This window comes from Nuphar pumila, chromosome 9, assembly GCF_984573655.1.
Source record: "Nuphar pumila chromosome 9, dmNupPumi1.hap1.1, whole genome shotgun sequence".
NCBI lineage: Eukaryota > Viridiplantae > Streptophyta > Magnoliopsida > Nymphaeales > Nymphaeaceae > Nuphar > Nuphar pumila.
This window is the reverse complement of record NC_143257.1, coordinates 87,790,994-87,807,243: the sequence shown is the minus strand read 5'-3', so window position 1 is coordinate 87,807,243 and position 16,250 is coordinate 87,790,994. Positions and strand designations below refer to the sequence as shown.

Genomic DNA, 16,250 nt, shown 5'->3' with positions numbered 1-16,250 from the left:
TCATAAATGGACCTATGTAGTCAAAAGCACTGACTAGGCATCTAGTTTGGGCTAGGCGCTAGGAAAACTAGGAATCAGTCAGATTCCTGGTTTTCCAAAAAAAGGTTCCTTTTTTGCCAACTAGGCGCCTAACTTGCCCTCATCTAGGTGCGAGGGCAGGAACCTTTTTTTTACGATAACACACGGGGGGTGGGGATATAAATCTCTCTCTCTCTCTCTCTCTCTCTCTCTCTCTCTCTCTCTCTCTCTCTCTCTCTCTCTCTCTCAGGCCATCGCCCTCGCCCGCCGCTGTCCCCCTCCGCCTCAAGGTACGCTTCTCTCCCCCTTCTTCCGCCTCTTCTTCTTCTTCCTCTTCCCCCCTTGCTCCGCCTTCTCTCTCTCTCTCTCTCTCTCTCTCTCTCTCTCTCTCTCTCTCTCTCTTCCTCTTCTTCTTCTCTCCCCCTTCCTCCACCTCTTCTTATTCTTCTCTCCTTCTCTCTCCCCTTCCCTTTGCCTCTTCTTCTTCCTATTCTTTTATTCAGTTTTGTATGTATAGTTGTTCAGGGGTTCTATTAAGCATATTGATCCGCCTATTCTTTCTAGATTATTGTTTAAGCATATAGACTCACAAAACAAGCATCTTGGTTTGATAGATGGCACATGATCTATATAGTCCATTCACTTGTTTTCATTAAAATTGTTCTTGTGAGATGTTTTTGTTTTATGTAATATGAAAACTCTTGTGGTATGTAATAGAGACATAAATGCTTCATAATGTGATTTTATGTATGTAGTTTGTGCAATCCATAATTATTTCATGTGAAATGACTTTTTTAGAATTTTTATTGAATCTTTCTAATTTTTCTTGATTTTTTGGATTTTTTAATTAAAATTTTAAGATATGATACGATACGGTGTTACTATTGGGTAAACAGATCTGGGTAACGATACACTACTTACAACCTTGGATCATATAATTCCAAACATTCAAGATCGAAGTGATATCCATGACCAATTAAGCAGTTATAGCAATGTTGCTGGACCTTTTGGCATGGAGATGGCAAAACAAAAGAGAAGCAAGTATTTGCCAAGTAATTTAGTATTATACTTTTTAATATATTATATATAAATTGTTGATTTATTGTAATTACTTGTCTATTTTATATTCTTTTTATTTCATGTTGCGAGTGATGGAGTGCTTATGGCATAGGGTGTCTACAAGTGCAAAGACTTGCTATTCGAGTTCTTGGCCTCACTTGCAATGCTTCTAGTTGTGAGCATAACTAGAGTACTTTTGAGGGGGTAATCAAAATTTTGAAATTACTTGTGCAAATCTTTTCAAATTACATATTATATATATACATATATATATTAACTTGAAGATTTTTGTGAAGGTACATACCAAAAAAAAGGAACAAATTATTGCATAAAAGGTTAAATGATTTAGTGTTTGTGCAATATAATAAAAAATATGGAGTTGACGCCGGTCGCACTTGTCTATTAATAATGCATGGCCATAAGGGACCTCTCTTCTCTTGTGACTAGGAATGCTCGGTGACAGCCTCTCCATTGTCACCGTATGGCCTCTCTTGCTACCACGATAGCACCTAGTGTGGTCAGCACCAATTGTGTTCGGGCAACGAAGCTTACACGCATTCACATTGGTTCATCCTGCAATGCCCCGGGCCTTTTGCTCTTCTAACGTCATTGAGACAAAGATTCGAAGAAAGAATAAGCAAATGAGACATCGGCTCGATCATATTGAGAGAACTAGAAAAAAATGAGTGGCCAAGTAATGATGACATGGTCTATAATGATGCATCTCTCACATGGCAAGATGTTGAAAGGCAACTGGGGTATCGAAGGATCAAGGGGAACCGATTACTCATTCTACGAAGGGAAAGAGGAAGAAGAGTGGATTACCGGAAGGAAAAAGGGAAGAAAGCCATGCGGGTTGAAGAAGAAGCTAGTTCTGAAGAAACCGAAGAAGGGCAATATGTTGAATACCAAGATGATTATGATGATGATGGACTTGCATCTGCATCATCTCATTCTCATGAATAGCTTTTTTCTTTTCATTATCATCTTTTTGGATATGTATTGTGACTACATGTATATTGGAGTCTTTGACTCCTTAAACTTGTATTGACTATTTTGGTGGAGTTGACTTAGGTTTACTTAAGTTATGTGTATTTGTTGCTTTTCTTTTTTAATTAATTTGTTATGTGTGTTTGTTTATGTAGATGTGATATTGAATCGTTATGTGTGTGGATGACATTGAATGAGTATGCATATGTATATTTTATTTGAAAGTTAATTTGTTGTCTTTTATTTTAGATTGATTGATGGAGCATCAATGACGTTGATGCTATTTTAATATCTTTAAGACTTGATATTATGTTTAAATTATATAACTTTTGTTGATATTGGCAGTGGTTTGCTTTGTTTATTCAATTGTTCTTATTATTTGGGCTGATTTTGTAATATAACAAGTTTACTATGCTTGATGATAGTGATATCTTATACTTAAGCATTTGTTGATTAACTTTATTTTAAGAATTCACATTATGTTTAAATTGCATGGCTTTTGTTGATATTGGCAATTGTTTGCTTGTTTATTCAATTCTTCTTAATTTTTGGGCAGGTTTTGTAATATAACAGGTTTACTATGCAGCTAGCTTCACAGTAGTGGTATTTTGTACTTTGTGCATTTGTTGATTAATTTTATGTTGGATACATGTTTTTTGTTAGTTTTAGCACTTTATTTTAAGAATTTAGATTATTTTTAAATTATTTGGCATTTGTTGATAGTTGTTTGCTTTGCTTATTCAATTGTTTTAATATTTGGGCAGGTTTTGTAATGATCGACATATTTTTTTATCTTTTGCTTATTGTTGATTGATTTTATGTTTCATACATGTTTGTTACTAATTATAGCAGTTCATTTGCATAATTTTTATATTTTTTTAATTAAGGAAATGACTAGTCTACCTAGTCCCCGACTAGTCTTTTTAGGGTCCACCGACTAGGCACTACCTAACGCTTTTGGCTACAGAGAAATGGACACAATTTGTTATGCTCTATAGAAGCATGGCTTGCTACAAATTTTTTCATAGTGTAAATTCATGTGTTGCATCAAAATAGCCTCGAACAATATTTTCATTAACTATGCCCTACTTGTAATGAAATGGTGGTCTTCAACAAATGCACGAATAACTCACAAACAAGTGTCTATTGGAGACACTACAAGCATGACCCTTGAAAGGGTATAAAAGGAAGAACACTTGAAAAATAAATAATACTTTATTCATGAACAAAACGCTTAAGAAGCATAGTGATTTACATTGAAGGGGTTCACCCCTATATATACAAAAAAGTGGAAGAGAGAGGAGAGCTCATTTTGAGCTCTCCAAAAGAGACGTTGGACTGTAGTCCAACGTCTCTTAGTACAGTTGTTGGACTACAGTCCAACAACATTTATTATAGCCGTTGGACGACAGTCCAACAACTATTTGCACAGTATCAAATATCTAGTTTCTATTGAACTAGATGCTAAAAAAGAAAATAAAGAAAATAGAAAAAGAAAATAATAAAAGAAAATATAATAATATTAAATAATATATATATATATTACAGTTTACATTTTAACACTCCCCCTCAAACTTACGGTACAATGAGCGAAAGTTTGTCTAAGAGGAAGTGAAATCTGGGAGCAGCGAGAGGCTTGGTGAAGAAGTCTGCTAATTGATATTCTGATGTAACATATGGCAGATCAATGGTTCCATGTAAGTATTTTTCTCTGACATAGTGACAGTCCATCTCAATGTGTTTAGTGCGCTCATGGAATGTTCGGTTGCTTGCAATGTAGATCGCACTTTTGTTGTCACATCACATCTTTGAAGCTTGCGTTGCTTTAGCTCTCATATCCGCTAGCAATCGTCTGAGCCAAACAACCTCCATAGTGGTGGTTGTCATGGCTCTGTATTCAGCTTCGGTGGAGGAAAGAGGGACTTTTTGTTGCTTCTTGAACCTCCACGAAATTAAGGCTTCACCTAGGAACACACAAAAAACAGTAGTTGAATGTTTATTATTGGGATCACCTCCCCTGTCAGCATCAGTATATGCAATTAAATTTAATGAAGATGAAGCAGACAAGAAGAGTCCTCGTGAAAGAGAGGATTTTAAGTATCTAATAATACGCAAAATTGCTCTCATATGCACGGAGGTAGGAGCATGCTGAAACTGACTGGCTGTATGAACTGTATGAGTTATATCTGGCCTAGTAATAGAAAGATAAGAAAGAGCTCCAACAAGCTGTCTATAAGGAGTAAGATCATCAAGAAGTTCTCCATCATCAATTTTCATTTTAACATTGACAACTTATGGAGTGTCTACTTTCTTATCATCTGTAATTCCAGACCTGGAAACGATATCAAGAGTAAATTTAGATTGAGATATCAAATACCCCCGAGGGGAATAAGCAACTTTAATGCCTAAAAAATATCTTAATAAACCTAAGTCAGTCATTTCAAAGTGAGTTTTAAGAAGAGATTTGATATTTGCAACTTCATGTTTGTCGCCTCCGGTGATGATCATATCGTCCACATAGAGAAGAAGAATAATGATGCTTGCATCAGATTTCTTAACAAACAAAGCAGTGTCAGTTAAACAAGGTTGAAAACCAATATCAAGCATAACATGACTAAATCGGTCATACCAGGCTTTTGGAGCCTGTTTAAGACCATTAAGAGCTTTTTCTAGACGAAGAGCTTTACCCTTAGGGATACTAATACCAGGTGGGGCTTCCATGTATACTTCTTCAACGAGATTCTCATTCAGGAAAGCATTTTTTGACATCTAATTGAAAGATAGGTCATGTTCTAATGGAGGCCAATGCTATTAAAGTTCTAACAGTAGTCATACGTGCCACAGGAGCAAATGTTTCTTCATAATCGATGTCATACTCTTGAGCATATCCTTTTGCTACTAAACGGGCCTTATATCTTTCCAGGGTCTCATCACTTTTGGTTTTGACTTTGTATACCCACCTACAGCCTATAGGTTTCTTACCTGGAGGGATATCTTGGATCATCCAAGTATTGGCCTTTTCTAGTGCATCCAATTCTATTTTCATGGCTTCTATCCATTCTATATGATTTTTGGCTTGAGAATAGGATGATGGTTCGACATATGATTGTATTAATGTAATGGCGGCCCTATACGTGGGTGAAAATGATTCATAAGACACAAATTTTTCTGGAGGTCTAGAGATTCTAGACGTTCTTCTAGGTGAGACTTCAGAGTATTTTTGTAATGCACATGGAAGATTTTGCTCTCTACGTCTTGAATATTGTAGACTAACATCCCTATGGATTTGCTCTTCATTATCATCATTTTCAACAACAATAAGACTTTGATCATTGTCAAGGTCACATCCAACATCACATTCATTGGATTTTGAAGTTGGATCAATTAAAAACGAGTATTCAGTGGCATCCTTGGATTTTTCAAATTCAAAGAAACTTTCTTTTTCCAAAAAAGATACATTTCTTGACACATATAATTTGTCATTTTGAAAATCGAAACACCTGTAGCCTTTTTTATTATCAGCATATCCTAAAAAGGCACATGGGATTGCACGAGGATAGAGTTTGTCATTTTTGTTGGTGAAAACAAAACATTTGCATCCAAAGACTCTTAATCTAAAATAATCTGGAGTTAAATTAACAAGCTTTTCTATTGGAGTTGTAATCTTTAATGAGGAAGATGGCATCCTATTAATGAGGTAGGTGGCAGTTAGGACCGCTTCAGCCCAAAAACTTTTTGGAACTTGATTTGCAATTAGCAATGTCCTAGTAGTTTCCATAATGTGCCAATGTTTGCGTTCGGCTAGGCCATTCTGCCGTGGAGTGTGTGGACATGATCTTTGATGTGTAATACCATGTAAATTGAGATAGTCTTTGAATTCGTTGGACATAAACTCACCCCTGAATCAGTGCGAAAAACAAAAATATCATTTTGAAACTTATTTTTAACCATTTTATGAAATATTTGGAAGTTAGCAAAGACATCAGATTTATGTTTAAGAAAATAAATCCAAGTATGTCTAGAAAAGTCATCAACAAAAATGGCATAATATGTATAACCACCTTTGGAAATAACTGGTGCGGGGCCCCAAACATCCGAATGTATTAACTCAAGTGGTCGTGAGGAAACAAAAGTTCTACTAAGAAATGATAACCTTTTCATTTTGCCAAGAATGCAGTCTTTACAAGAAAAATTTTCAGAATTACAAAATTTTTCCAAACTTGGAAAATATTGAATTTTAGACATACGAGGATGGCCAAGTCTTTTGTACCATAAATCCAATTCTAATTTCTGAATATTATAACAAAATGCATTCTTGGGTAATTCCAAAAAGTCCATGTAATAGAGTCTTCCTTCTCTATGGCCTTCCCCAATCAGCTTCCTTGAGTGGCGATCCTGTACCCAACAAGCATGAGAAGAAAAGGATATATTGCATCCATAATCAGATATTTGCGAGACAGATAAGAGATTCAAATTAAGTTCAGGGATATATCTAACTTCTGGGATAAAAAAAATTTTGGATTTTTGAAGATTTTCAAAACATCCTATTCCTTTTACTTCAAGAGATGTGCCATCGGCTGTAAAAACCTTTGACACACTTGAGTTATTTTTAAGACATTTGGATAGACTATTAACATTTGGGGTCATGTGAAAAGAAGCACCAAAATCTAAAAGCCAATGAAAGTTACCTGGATCGGAGAAAGATGCAACGACCGCTCCAATTGAGGCTTCGGTTGAGGAGGATACCCCTTTGAGAAGAGGTTGAAGGATTTCCATCAGTTGAGTCATAGACACAGGTGCATCTTGATCTTTTGACTCGGATTCAACAGATGCAACTCTTTTTTCTTCTCTTATTTTTAACTTTGGACATTGAGGCCTATAGTGCCCCGGTTCATGACAATGATGACAAATAACTTTTCTTTTATCAAAGTCGTTGTTTTGCCTTCCAAAATGAGGCGACTTGTAAGTACGAGTATGATTCTCCGATCTAGATACAGCTAAAACTGAGTCATCATCAACTTTTGGAGTACTTTTTTCAAGTCTATTTTCTTCCATAGTGAGCTCTTCTATAGTATCAACAATAGAAGGAATTTTTCCATGATGTAATAGGGCCGATTTGGTGGATTCAAACTCCGGCCTTAGACCATTCACAAATTGATAGAAATGTTCCATATCGAGTCGCTTTTGGCGAAGCTCGATATCTTCGGCACAATGCCATTTGAGCTCAAGAAGAGCCAACTCTTCCCAAAGTTCGGACAACTCATTATAATATTCTCGAATAGTTTATCTTTTTGAGTCATTGTCCGAACTTTGTCTTGTAAATTGCATACATGTGCAATATCTTTAAGAGAATACATGTTTTGAGGTATTCCCAAGCCTTATCGGCATGCTCAAACTTAGCTAGACTAGAGCATTTTTTAATGTCTATGTTGTTGATGAGCCATGACATAATTTTTGCATGCCCTATCCTCCACTCTTTCCATTTCTTTTCATAAGTGGCTAACGCCTTACTCTTCTCTTCTTCCGTTAGAGGAACCTCTTTATCACCCTCTTTCTTGGTAAGAGATAGTTTAGGTTCCAAATCGGAACCATCCACTATACCCCCATAAACCTTTTCCCCAAATGTGGTGCTTCATAATCGAAGCCCACATTACATAGTTAGTATCATTTAGCTTCATAGGAATGATGGTGATCTTATCATTGTCATTCATCTTTTACAAGGGTAAGAGAGGAATAAATAGGAGGAGAGAGAGAGAGAAAAATAAAAAGAAAAGAAAAAGAGTAGACAAGGGAATAAGAGAAGATACAACAACAACAACTACTACGCCTTCATCCCAAAACAATTGGGGTCGGCGATATGAACCAAAAAAGAAGATCATTCTGGGTCTTCCACATGAATCTTTCTCCTCCAATCATTTCTATCCAATGCCATGTCCTCGGTGAGGTTCAAAGCATTCATATTCTTTCCTATCACCTCCATCCATGTCTTCCTAGGCCTACCCCGACCTCTTTTAACTAATATACTTTCCCATTTCTCCATCCTTCTAACTGGAGCATCATTAGGCCTTCGCCGAATATGTCCAAACTACCATAAACGATTCTCTCTCATCTTATTTTCAATGGGTGCAACGCCTACCTTCTTATGTATCTCCTCGTTCTGAATCTTATCTTTTATTGTATTTCCACACATTCATCTCAGCATACGCATCTCATCTACACTCATTTTTTGAATATGATGTCTCTTGGCAGCCCAACATTTTGTACCATATAGTAAAGCGGGCCTAATAGTCGTCCTATAAAACTTTCCCTTCAACCGCAATGGCATTCTACGATTGCACAATACTCCGGTTGCACTTTTCCATTTCATCCACCCAACCTTTATCCTATGATTTACATCTCCATCAATTTCTCCATACTTTTGAATGATAGATCCCAAATATTTGAAACAATCATCCACCGGTATTTCTTGCTCACCAAGCTTCACTACACTCCCATCACTACTTCGTTGCTTACTAAACCGACATTCCATGTATTTTGTCTTACTCTTACTCAACTTAAAACCTCTTGCTTCCAATGTTTGTCTCCATAATTCTAACTTAGCATTAACCCCAGCTCTAGACTCATCAATCAAAACAATATCATCAGCAAACAACATACACCACGGCACATTTTCTTGAATTGATCTCGTAAGCTCATCCATCACTATAGCAAATAAGAAAGGGCTTAAAGCAGATCCTTAATGTAACCCAACCGTTATAGGAAAATTGGTTGTCATCTCTCCACAAGTGCGGACATTGGTTACTACTCCTTCATACATATCCTTAATTATACTAATGTACTTGAGAGAAACACCCTTCTTCATCATTGTCCACCAGAGAACGTCCCTAGGTACTCTATCGTATGCCTTCTCCAAATCAATAAAAACCATATGCAAATCTTTGTTCCTCTCTCTATTTCTCTCAATAAGTTGTCTAAGAAGATATATAGCTTCCATAGTTGATCTTCCAGGCATAAAACCAAATTGATTTTTTGTAACACAAGTTCGCCTTTCTTCAAACAAATCTTCTTGAGCCAAGAACAAGGTGATGAAACACCTTTTGTAAATGTGGCACAAAAATAGAGGCAGAAGCACTTCAAGATCTAAGGATTTCGTAGCTCTGATACCATGTAATGAAATGGTGGTCTTCAACAAATGCACGAATAACTCACAAACAGCAAGTGTCTATTGGAGACACTACAAGCATGACCCTTGAAAGGGTATAAAAGGAAGAACACTTGAAAAATAAATAATACTTTATTCATGAACAAAATGCTTAAGAAGCATAGTGATTTACATTGAAGGGGTTCACCCCTATATATACAAAAAAGTGGAAGAGAGAGGAGAGCTCATTTTGAGCTCTCCAAAAGAGACGTACGTCTCTTAGACTACAGTCCAACAGCTATTTGCACTGGATCAAATATCTAGTTTCTATTGAACTAGATGCTAAAAAAGAAAATAAAGAAAAATAGAAAAAGAAAATAATAAAAGAAAATATAATAATATTAAATAATATATATATATATATTACAGTTTACATTTTAACACTACTTATGTGATGAGTTGAAGAAAACAAGAGAATGCATCGGGGAAGATTTTAAGGGCAAGAAGTGTTATTATGATATGAAAGAAAAGTGGCAACAAAAAACCGGTCAACTTCACCAACATATTTATACTACAACCTATTACCTAAATACCATAATTACTTTTTCCACGCTTACATGGAACATATGACAGTAAGGAAAATTTTAACATATCTGAAGATATAAATCCTAATGTAGGAGTGCAAAAGTTATCCATTTGGAGATGAACCTATGTAATCAAAAGCCACAAAATTTTTAGAAGAAAGAATGCACTTCAATTGTGTGGATCATCACAGCCAACAATGTACAATTACAATTGTGCTTCGCATTTGAATTAAGTTTTTATTATCTGAAATATGATATTATAGTTAGTAAAAGTTTATATGCCATAGCATTTTTCCTTTTTCTTATACATCAATGATAGGATAGGTTTGAACCAGAGTTACCGAAAGTCCATAGGACTTGGGGAAGCGCACTTCCCCGAAGCATGTTTCAAAAGCGCAAAACGTGATGCTTCTGAAACGTGTTGGGAAGCACGGGAAAGTGCGCTTCCCCTAAATGGAAATCTCGCTTCCTCTCCTTTTTCCTTTTTTTGTTTTTTTTTTCTTGGCTTCTTTTCCTTTTTCACTTCCGGTTCGCTTCTCTTCTCGCTTCCGAGACGATTCATGGTTCACTTCTAAGTCATCCCGCGCTTCCTGCTTCCTAAAATTTTGGAAGTGCCTCACTTTCTGTTTCCACTTCCCGAATCGTTTCCCGCTCTCGCTTCCCCGTCTGGCAACACTGGTTTGAACTATGTAGTCAAAAGCACCGACTAGTCGACCCAGTCGGCCTAGGTGTAAGTAAAATGCCTAGGCTTTGCAATTCCTAGGTTGTCACATTAAATGGTGCCAATTTTGCCGACTAAGCACTGACTAGGGAGCTTAGTCATGAGGGCAGTTTAATTATTTATTATTATGTTATTTTTTTATATACATAATATATATAGTGTGTGTGTATGATTTGTTTTATGAAATGATCAAAACATGCTTAGTTAATTGTATACATTGATTATGCTATATATATAGGAAAACCCATAACAAGGGACAGGATAAGCATCGAACAACGATCAGACGGGCATCATGCATCCTAAAAAAGTGTTTTTAGCGGTGGTCAAGACCACTGCTAAAAAATGTTTTCAGCACAAAAAAATGTGTGACAATGATCGCTCGCTCGCAAAAAATCCTCCACTGTTGTCAGACGATTTAAGTGTTTGACAATACGTGTTACTTTGCTTTTGGGATTTTTTCTATGAAACGTTGAAAGCATGCATAACTTTTATTGATTATGCTTTTTATGTCTATTGATTTGTTTATGATAAAATTTTCCATAAATCCTGAAAGCATGTTTATTTTTATGGATTATGCAATATGTTATTTATATATGTATGTGTTATTGCGCTTTTGTGAAAGACTGAAAGCATATTTTGTTGATTATACTGAATATGTTATGAATAACTGAATATATATGTGTGTACAGTTATATATATTATGGTTATGTATATTAATATATTTTGTGAAAGCATGCCGAGCCGCACTAAGTGAGCCCGTCCGAAAGCCACCCTCTGTCCTGGATCATCGGATTAAGATGCCATTTATGTTTTGAATGCTTGTACTTGTGTGACGAAAACATCTTATTGATAAAAGAATTAGACATGACTTTATGTATATTTTATATGCTTTTTATATTTTAATTGGGGTACCGACTAGTCCAGCCTAGTCCTCGACTAGTCTTTTTAGGGGGTCTACCGACTAAGCACCGCCCTAGCGCTTTTGACTACATAGGGTTTGAAGAAAATGTACCAACATGACTTCATTTCCTCTGTGTATTCTAGGCCAGGCATGTAGTGCAAATGGTTGTGGCAAAAATGAAGTTCTTTCTATGTCTATGCTAAGAAAAAGAATCAATTAGAGCACCTATGCTTGAATAACCTTACATATGTCTTGCATCTTATGAGACTCATGCAAAGTTAGATCTTACAAACTTTTTATCTTTGATTTTTTTCTATTCACAATTATATATGCAAGCACCCTAATATTTTTAAGAACATCAATAGAGCATAATCTTGGGATTATGATATGAAATCATCGACATGTGTACCTTCAGAGGGATGCTCAAATCCACAATCTACAATAGCTCGAAGAAGTTCTGGTTTCAAAAGAAAGTCCCGAAATCCTGAACTGTGGATTCCAACATAGCCCCTGCATCACAAAACCAAACAGCAAACTATCATAATACATCATTTTAGTTAATACTGCAAATTAAAGATTTCAATATAAGCATAAACAAGCACCCAAATTTACTCCTGTGCATCGTTTTATGTTAAAATTGCAAGACAAATAATGTCAATAGGCATAGTCAAACACCAAAAATTTATTGGCATGCATCGTTTTGGGTTAGAATAGCAAAACAAATATTCAAATGAGCACATGCAGCAAAACATTATTGGTATACACCACTATAGGTCAAAATTGCAACTCAAACCCAACAAAAAATCCTACAGTAACAAGAGTTAAAGATGAATGACTAAAGGTGAAATATAGAAATACATATACAAATTGAACAATGAGTATGGGATACAACTGAAGCAAGCAAACGATTAACCAACTGAAACAAGAAGTGATAACAACAGTAAAGACCAAAACTAAGAACAACTTTACAATAATAAGACATGACAAACGCAAGGAAATGACAAACCCCCAACCTATATTAAATGATAATTTTTTCTCTATGGAAAGGGCTCACTCAGCCTAACATTTCAACAAAGCAAGAAATCTACCTAAGTCGGTGAACAAAACCATTAATTCTTCCAGACATAGAATCAAAACAAATTGGAAAAAAAACAAAAGAGAAATAGGAACGGGAACATACTTCTTAACCGATTCTCCGGCGGCCTTGTTGGCGACGGCATCGCCGGCCAACTCCTCTTCCTCTTCGTAATCGATGAGCTCCTCCTGGTAGTTGTCGTTATCTTTCGCTTCCCCCATTCTTCACAACAAAACAGAAACCCAAAAATGTGATTTTCCAATAAATCCCGCCTAAAAACACACAAAAACGAGGGGGCACTCCCTGTAAACCCAGAGAGAGAGAGGGAGTGATTTTCCAATAAATCCCGCCTAAAAACACACAAAAACGAGGGGGAACTCCCTGAAAACCCAGAGAGAAAGAGAGAGTGAGAGAGATGCCCACCTTGGTAAGACTAAGGAAAACCCTAGCGCCCGAGTTCGTGGTGGTAGGGGATCCAACAGGTGCGCGAGGAACCCTGTAACCCTAACCCTAGCCCTCAGCTAAAATGTACGACAGGCGTTTGAATCTCGTGGGGATTGGGTTTTTGACGCTGGCTCGTTATATAGGTGGGGATGACGGTATGGGTCGGGTCGTGCTGCATGACCGGACAAGGGATTCAATTCTCGAGCACTCGTCGGTTCTGGATCCGGACTCGGTAGAGATCTTGCACTAGTGTTCTAGATCTGGATACGAGGTAAGATCTGTGTCGTTGGATCCCATAAAGCAGAAAAATCTTTTCATGGTATTTTTCATTTACAATAAAAGAAGAAACCCACACTCGGGCACGAAAACATGGTCTTGCAGGAGAAAGAGATGCGTACATGAGGAGTTGATTTTGGGGTAGGACGAGAACTCTTTATCGACCAATTGGAGGTCACGTGGGCAACCTCTTGGCAGAGCAATTACAGTCATATTGCCCTGGACCGAGCCTTCAGAATGAGGCATGTGCAGTGCGGAGTTCTACGAAGTGAAAAATGCATCGAGTGTAGAAACGTGTGGTATGCATTGGCTTGATCGGTAACGTGTGGTGATAACACGACACACGATAGGCAACGGTATCATCATTAGTACATCGTTATGTGGCGACACAAACATAGAGCGTTGTTTGGTTAAGCAGTGCCAGCGGATTAGAGGATGTTGCTTTTGGAGATTTGGTTAAGGACTTCTCAGCTTGCAAGAGTTTTCCATACGTAGTGTTTGGACGCACGAGAGTGCATGTGGGTTAGGGCTAATTCTCCCAAGAATCACCTTAAGTGATTCCAACCAAGTATGGTGACTCGAGGCTAGGCGAGTAAATACTTAGGCACCGTTGAATGAGTCTAAGTGGTGCTCTTTGCTATGGTGTTCAATCATCAACTGGTCTTCAGACTAGGGCCCGCAAAGTCTTATTCCTTCAATTATGAGGTTTTGTTGTAGTGTGCGCATGAAGTCACAATACTATCCATGACACGCAAGGCTAAGGCAAGTTTGTGCCATTTTCGAAAGTGATAACTGGTATGAGATAGCTATGCATGAAGTAACATGGATCAGTTATAATACACATTTGGAGAATCGTTTGATCAACTTTCGCTAGGCAGTTGCTCACGAGATGGTGTACAAGGCCAATGAAATGATTCATCACATGGGAAAGTGTTGGGGCGCAGCCTTTGGTTGTTAGGATAGCCAGATTTGGCAGTCTGGTATGTCGCATGTTTGCTAAAAAATCTATGTCCATGACAAATTAGCATCCGAGTAGAAAGATTTATGAAAACCTTATTGTTCATTGAGTGCAACACTGAAGGAGACAGTGATAGTTTATCATGGTTATGTAAATTTGTGCAACTGAAGTGTTATTGACCGAGCAGAGAAGCAAGATGTTGGCAGGGTCGATGGTAAGCAGAAGTGTAAGGTTGTTGTTCAGTTGGATAAGGGAACGTGGATAAGCCAACGATTCCTACAAATTGTGTGTTAGGCTCGCAGGTAGAGGGTGGTGTTTGCCTTGTGCAAGTAGAGAATGCACGTTGAATTTGGCTGGATGAATTTGCACCTTTGGGTATGTGGGACTCAATTAAACTTCTATGTTTTCTCCCAAAATTGTGGGTTAGCGGAGTGCCCATCTTAAGAAAAATGCTCATTGTTTTGGTCCCTTGAGTTAGCAGTTCTTCTGTGGATTGTGTGTACGAAAAAACTTATTGTTTGTGGCTCGTCGGTTTGGTTCCTGCGGGAATATTTTGCTGGCGCCGGATGAGAGTTACAGTGTGTTGGCTCTAGATGAGAGTTGCAGTATTGGGTCGCGTTGCCCCTGGTGTTGACGAGTGCCCAGGAAGACACTTTGAATGACCGCTTTGGGGTGATACGCAAGTAGGCATCCCCACTTGAGGACTAGTTTAGATCGTTGAAAAACCGCAAATTGGTGCATTGAGGGAGTTGATATCCCTGCGGCACACATTGGTGGTTATCCTTTTAATGCCCCAAATTTTTAAGTCCCCAAAAACGTGATTTTTTTTAATTGCAGCAGGGTAAAATCAATCGGGAGTAAAACTTGGCATGCTACTTTTCCTTCACATTCACATTTGGACAGACATTAAATCTTAGAATTCTGGACATCTATAATAGAAATCATGATTTCATATGTTCTGGATTAAAATTAAAAATCAAGAATTTAATCAGAGTCTTGAGAAAATAATATGATCTTATTCATCAACTTTGGCGAGCTTGGGAAAGATTTCACTCGACCCCTATCGCAACCTCCCGCTATCGCATGTAAATTCAATTACCTCCTCAAAAATATTGAATATTCATAGGGTCAGACAAACATGTCTCAGTAGAGTAGAGTTATACTAAGCAAGTAATCTAGAATTCACAAGTAGAAATCTCTTCAATTTTTTATGCACTTATATTTTGATTTTGACAATATTCAACAAGTATTACAAGTATATCGAATAAGTAGAAAATCACAATAGATAAGTGTTATTCATCATTCACTTGAGTAAAATGCATGAACAATTAAATATATATGAACTTACCAATGCAGAGACCCTTTTTATGCATCAATAAATTCTTATTTTTGATTGTCTTTCTTTCTTATATGATGCATGTCATGCCCACATGATGCACATACAATTAGGTTTCACTTGTTAGCCTTGATGGTACCACACAAGCAATAACTTGATGAAGGACCATGGCTCAAGCATAATTTCATACAAAGGTGACTTTGGTCTGGTCGGGTACACTTCTCTAGTCTATGTGCTAGACGCCAAGAGCAAGACTCCAAACACAATAATAATATACCTGATTTATCAGATTTTCCTCATGAGTTCTGTATTCTCTGCACTACAGACTATGTAGAGGCTTCCCCTCTCTTCGTGGGTAGGAAAAAAAACAATCTTTCATGCTCAAACAATATCCATGAAGCCAATATGTATCGCTTACCCTCTCTTAATAAGCCAATGCTTTAGTGTTATGGTTTTATTTATTTGCATTAGTATTTTTCATGCAATACCATAACCAAACCTCAATTTATAAGTTTGAATAAACATTAAATCATTCATTCATACATCTTGCTCAGTAAGCATGTGCACATATCAATAACTATCGTGATAAGCTTTCATATTTTTGCATGCATAGCAACAATTTTAATACATATCAAATTTTATAGTTTTAGGATTCTGTTAGCCCAATTTTGGAAAATTAACCAAAATTTACAGATTATGAATCATATTTTCTTAATTTTTTTACAAATACACATGTTTTATAAAAAC

General features: G+C 37.0%; 1 protein-coding gene across 1 annotated transcript in view; it reads right to left on the bottom strand.

The window, feature by feature from the left end:
- The window catches only part of LOC149828677 (DEAD-box ATP-dependent RNA helicase 15-like), a 31,416-nt gene extending 18,372 nt beyond the window's left edge, over positions 1-13,044 (bottom strand). Inside the window, exons 1-3 of the mRNA XM_090017681.1 lie at positions 12,913-13,044; positions 12,595-12,711; positions 11,824-11,924 (exon numbers count right to left, since the gene is read on the bottom strand). Of these exons, the coding sequence (XP_089873807.1) occupies positions 11,824-11,924; positions 12,595-12,710 (217 nt within the window). The 5' untranslated portion in view covers position 12,711; positions 12,913-13,044. The remainder of the gene's footprint in view (positions 1-11,823; positions 11,925-12,594; positions 12,712-12,912) is intronic.
- Positions 13,045-16,250: the final 3,206 nt, after the last annotated feature.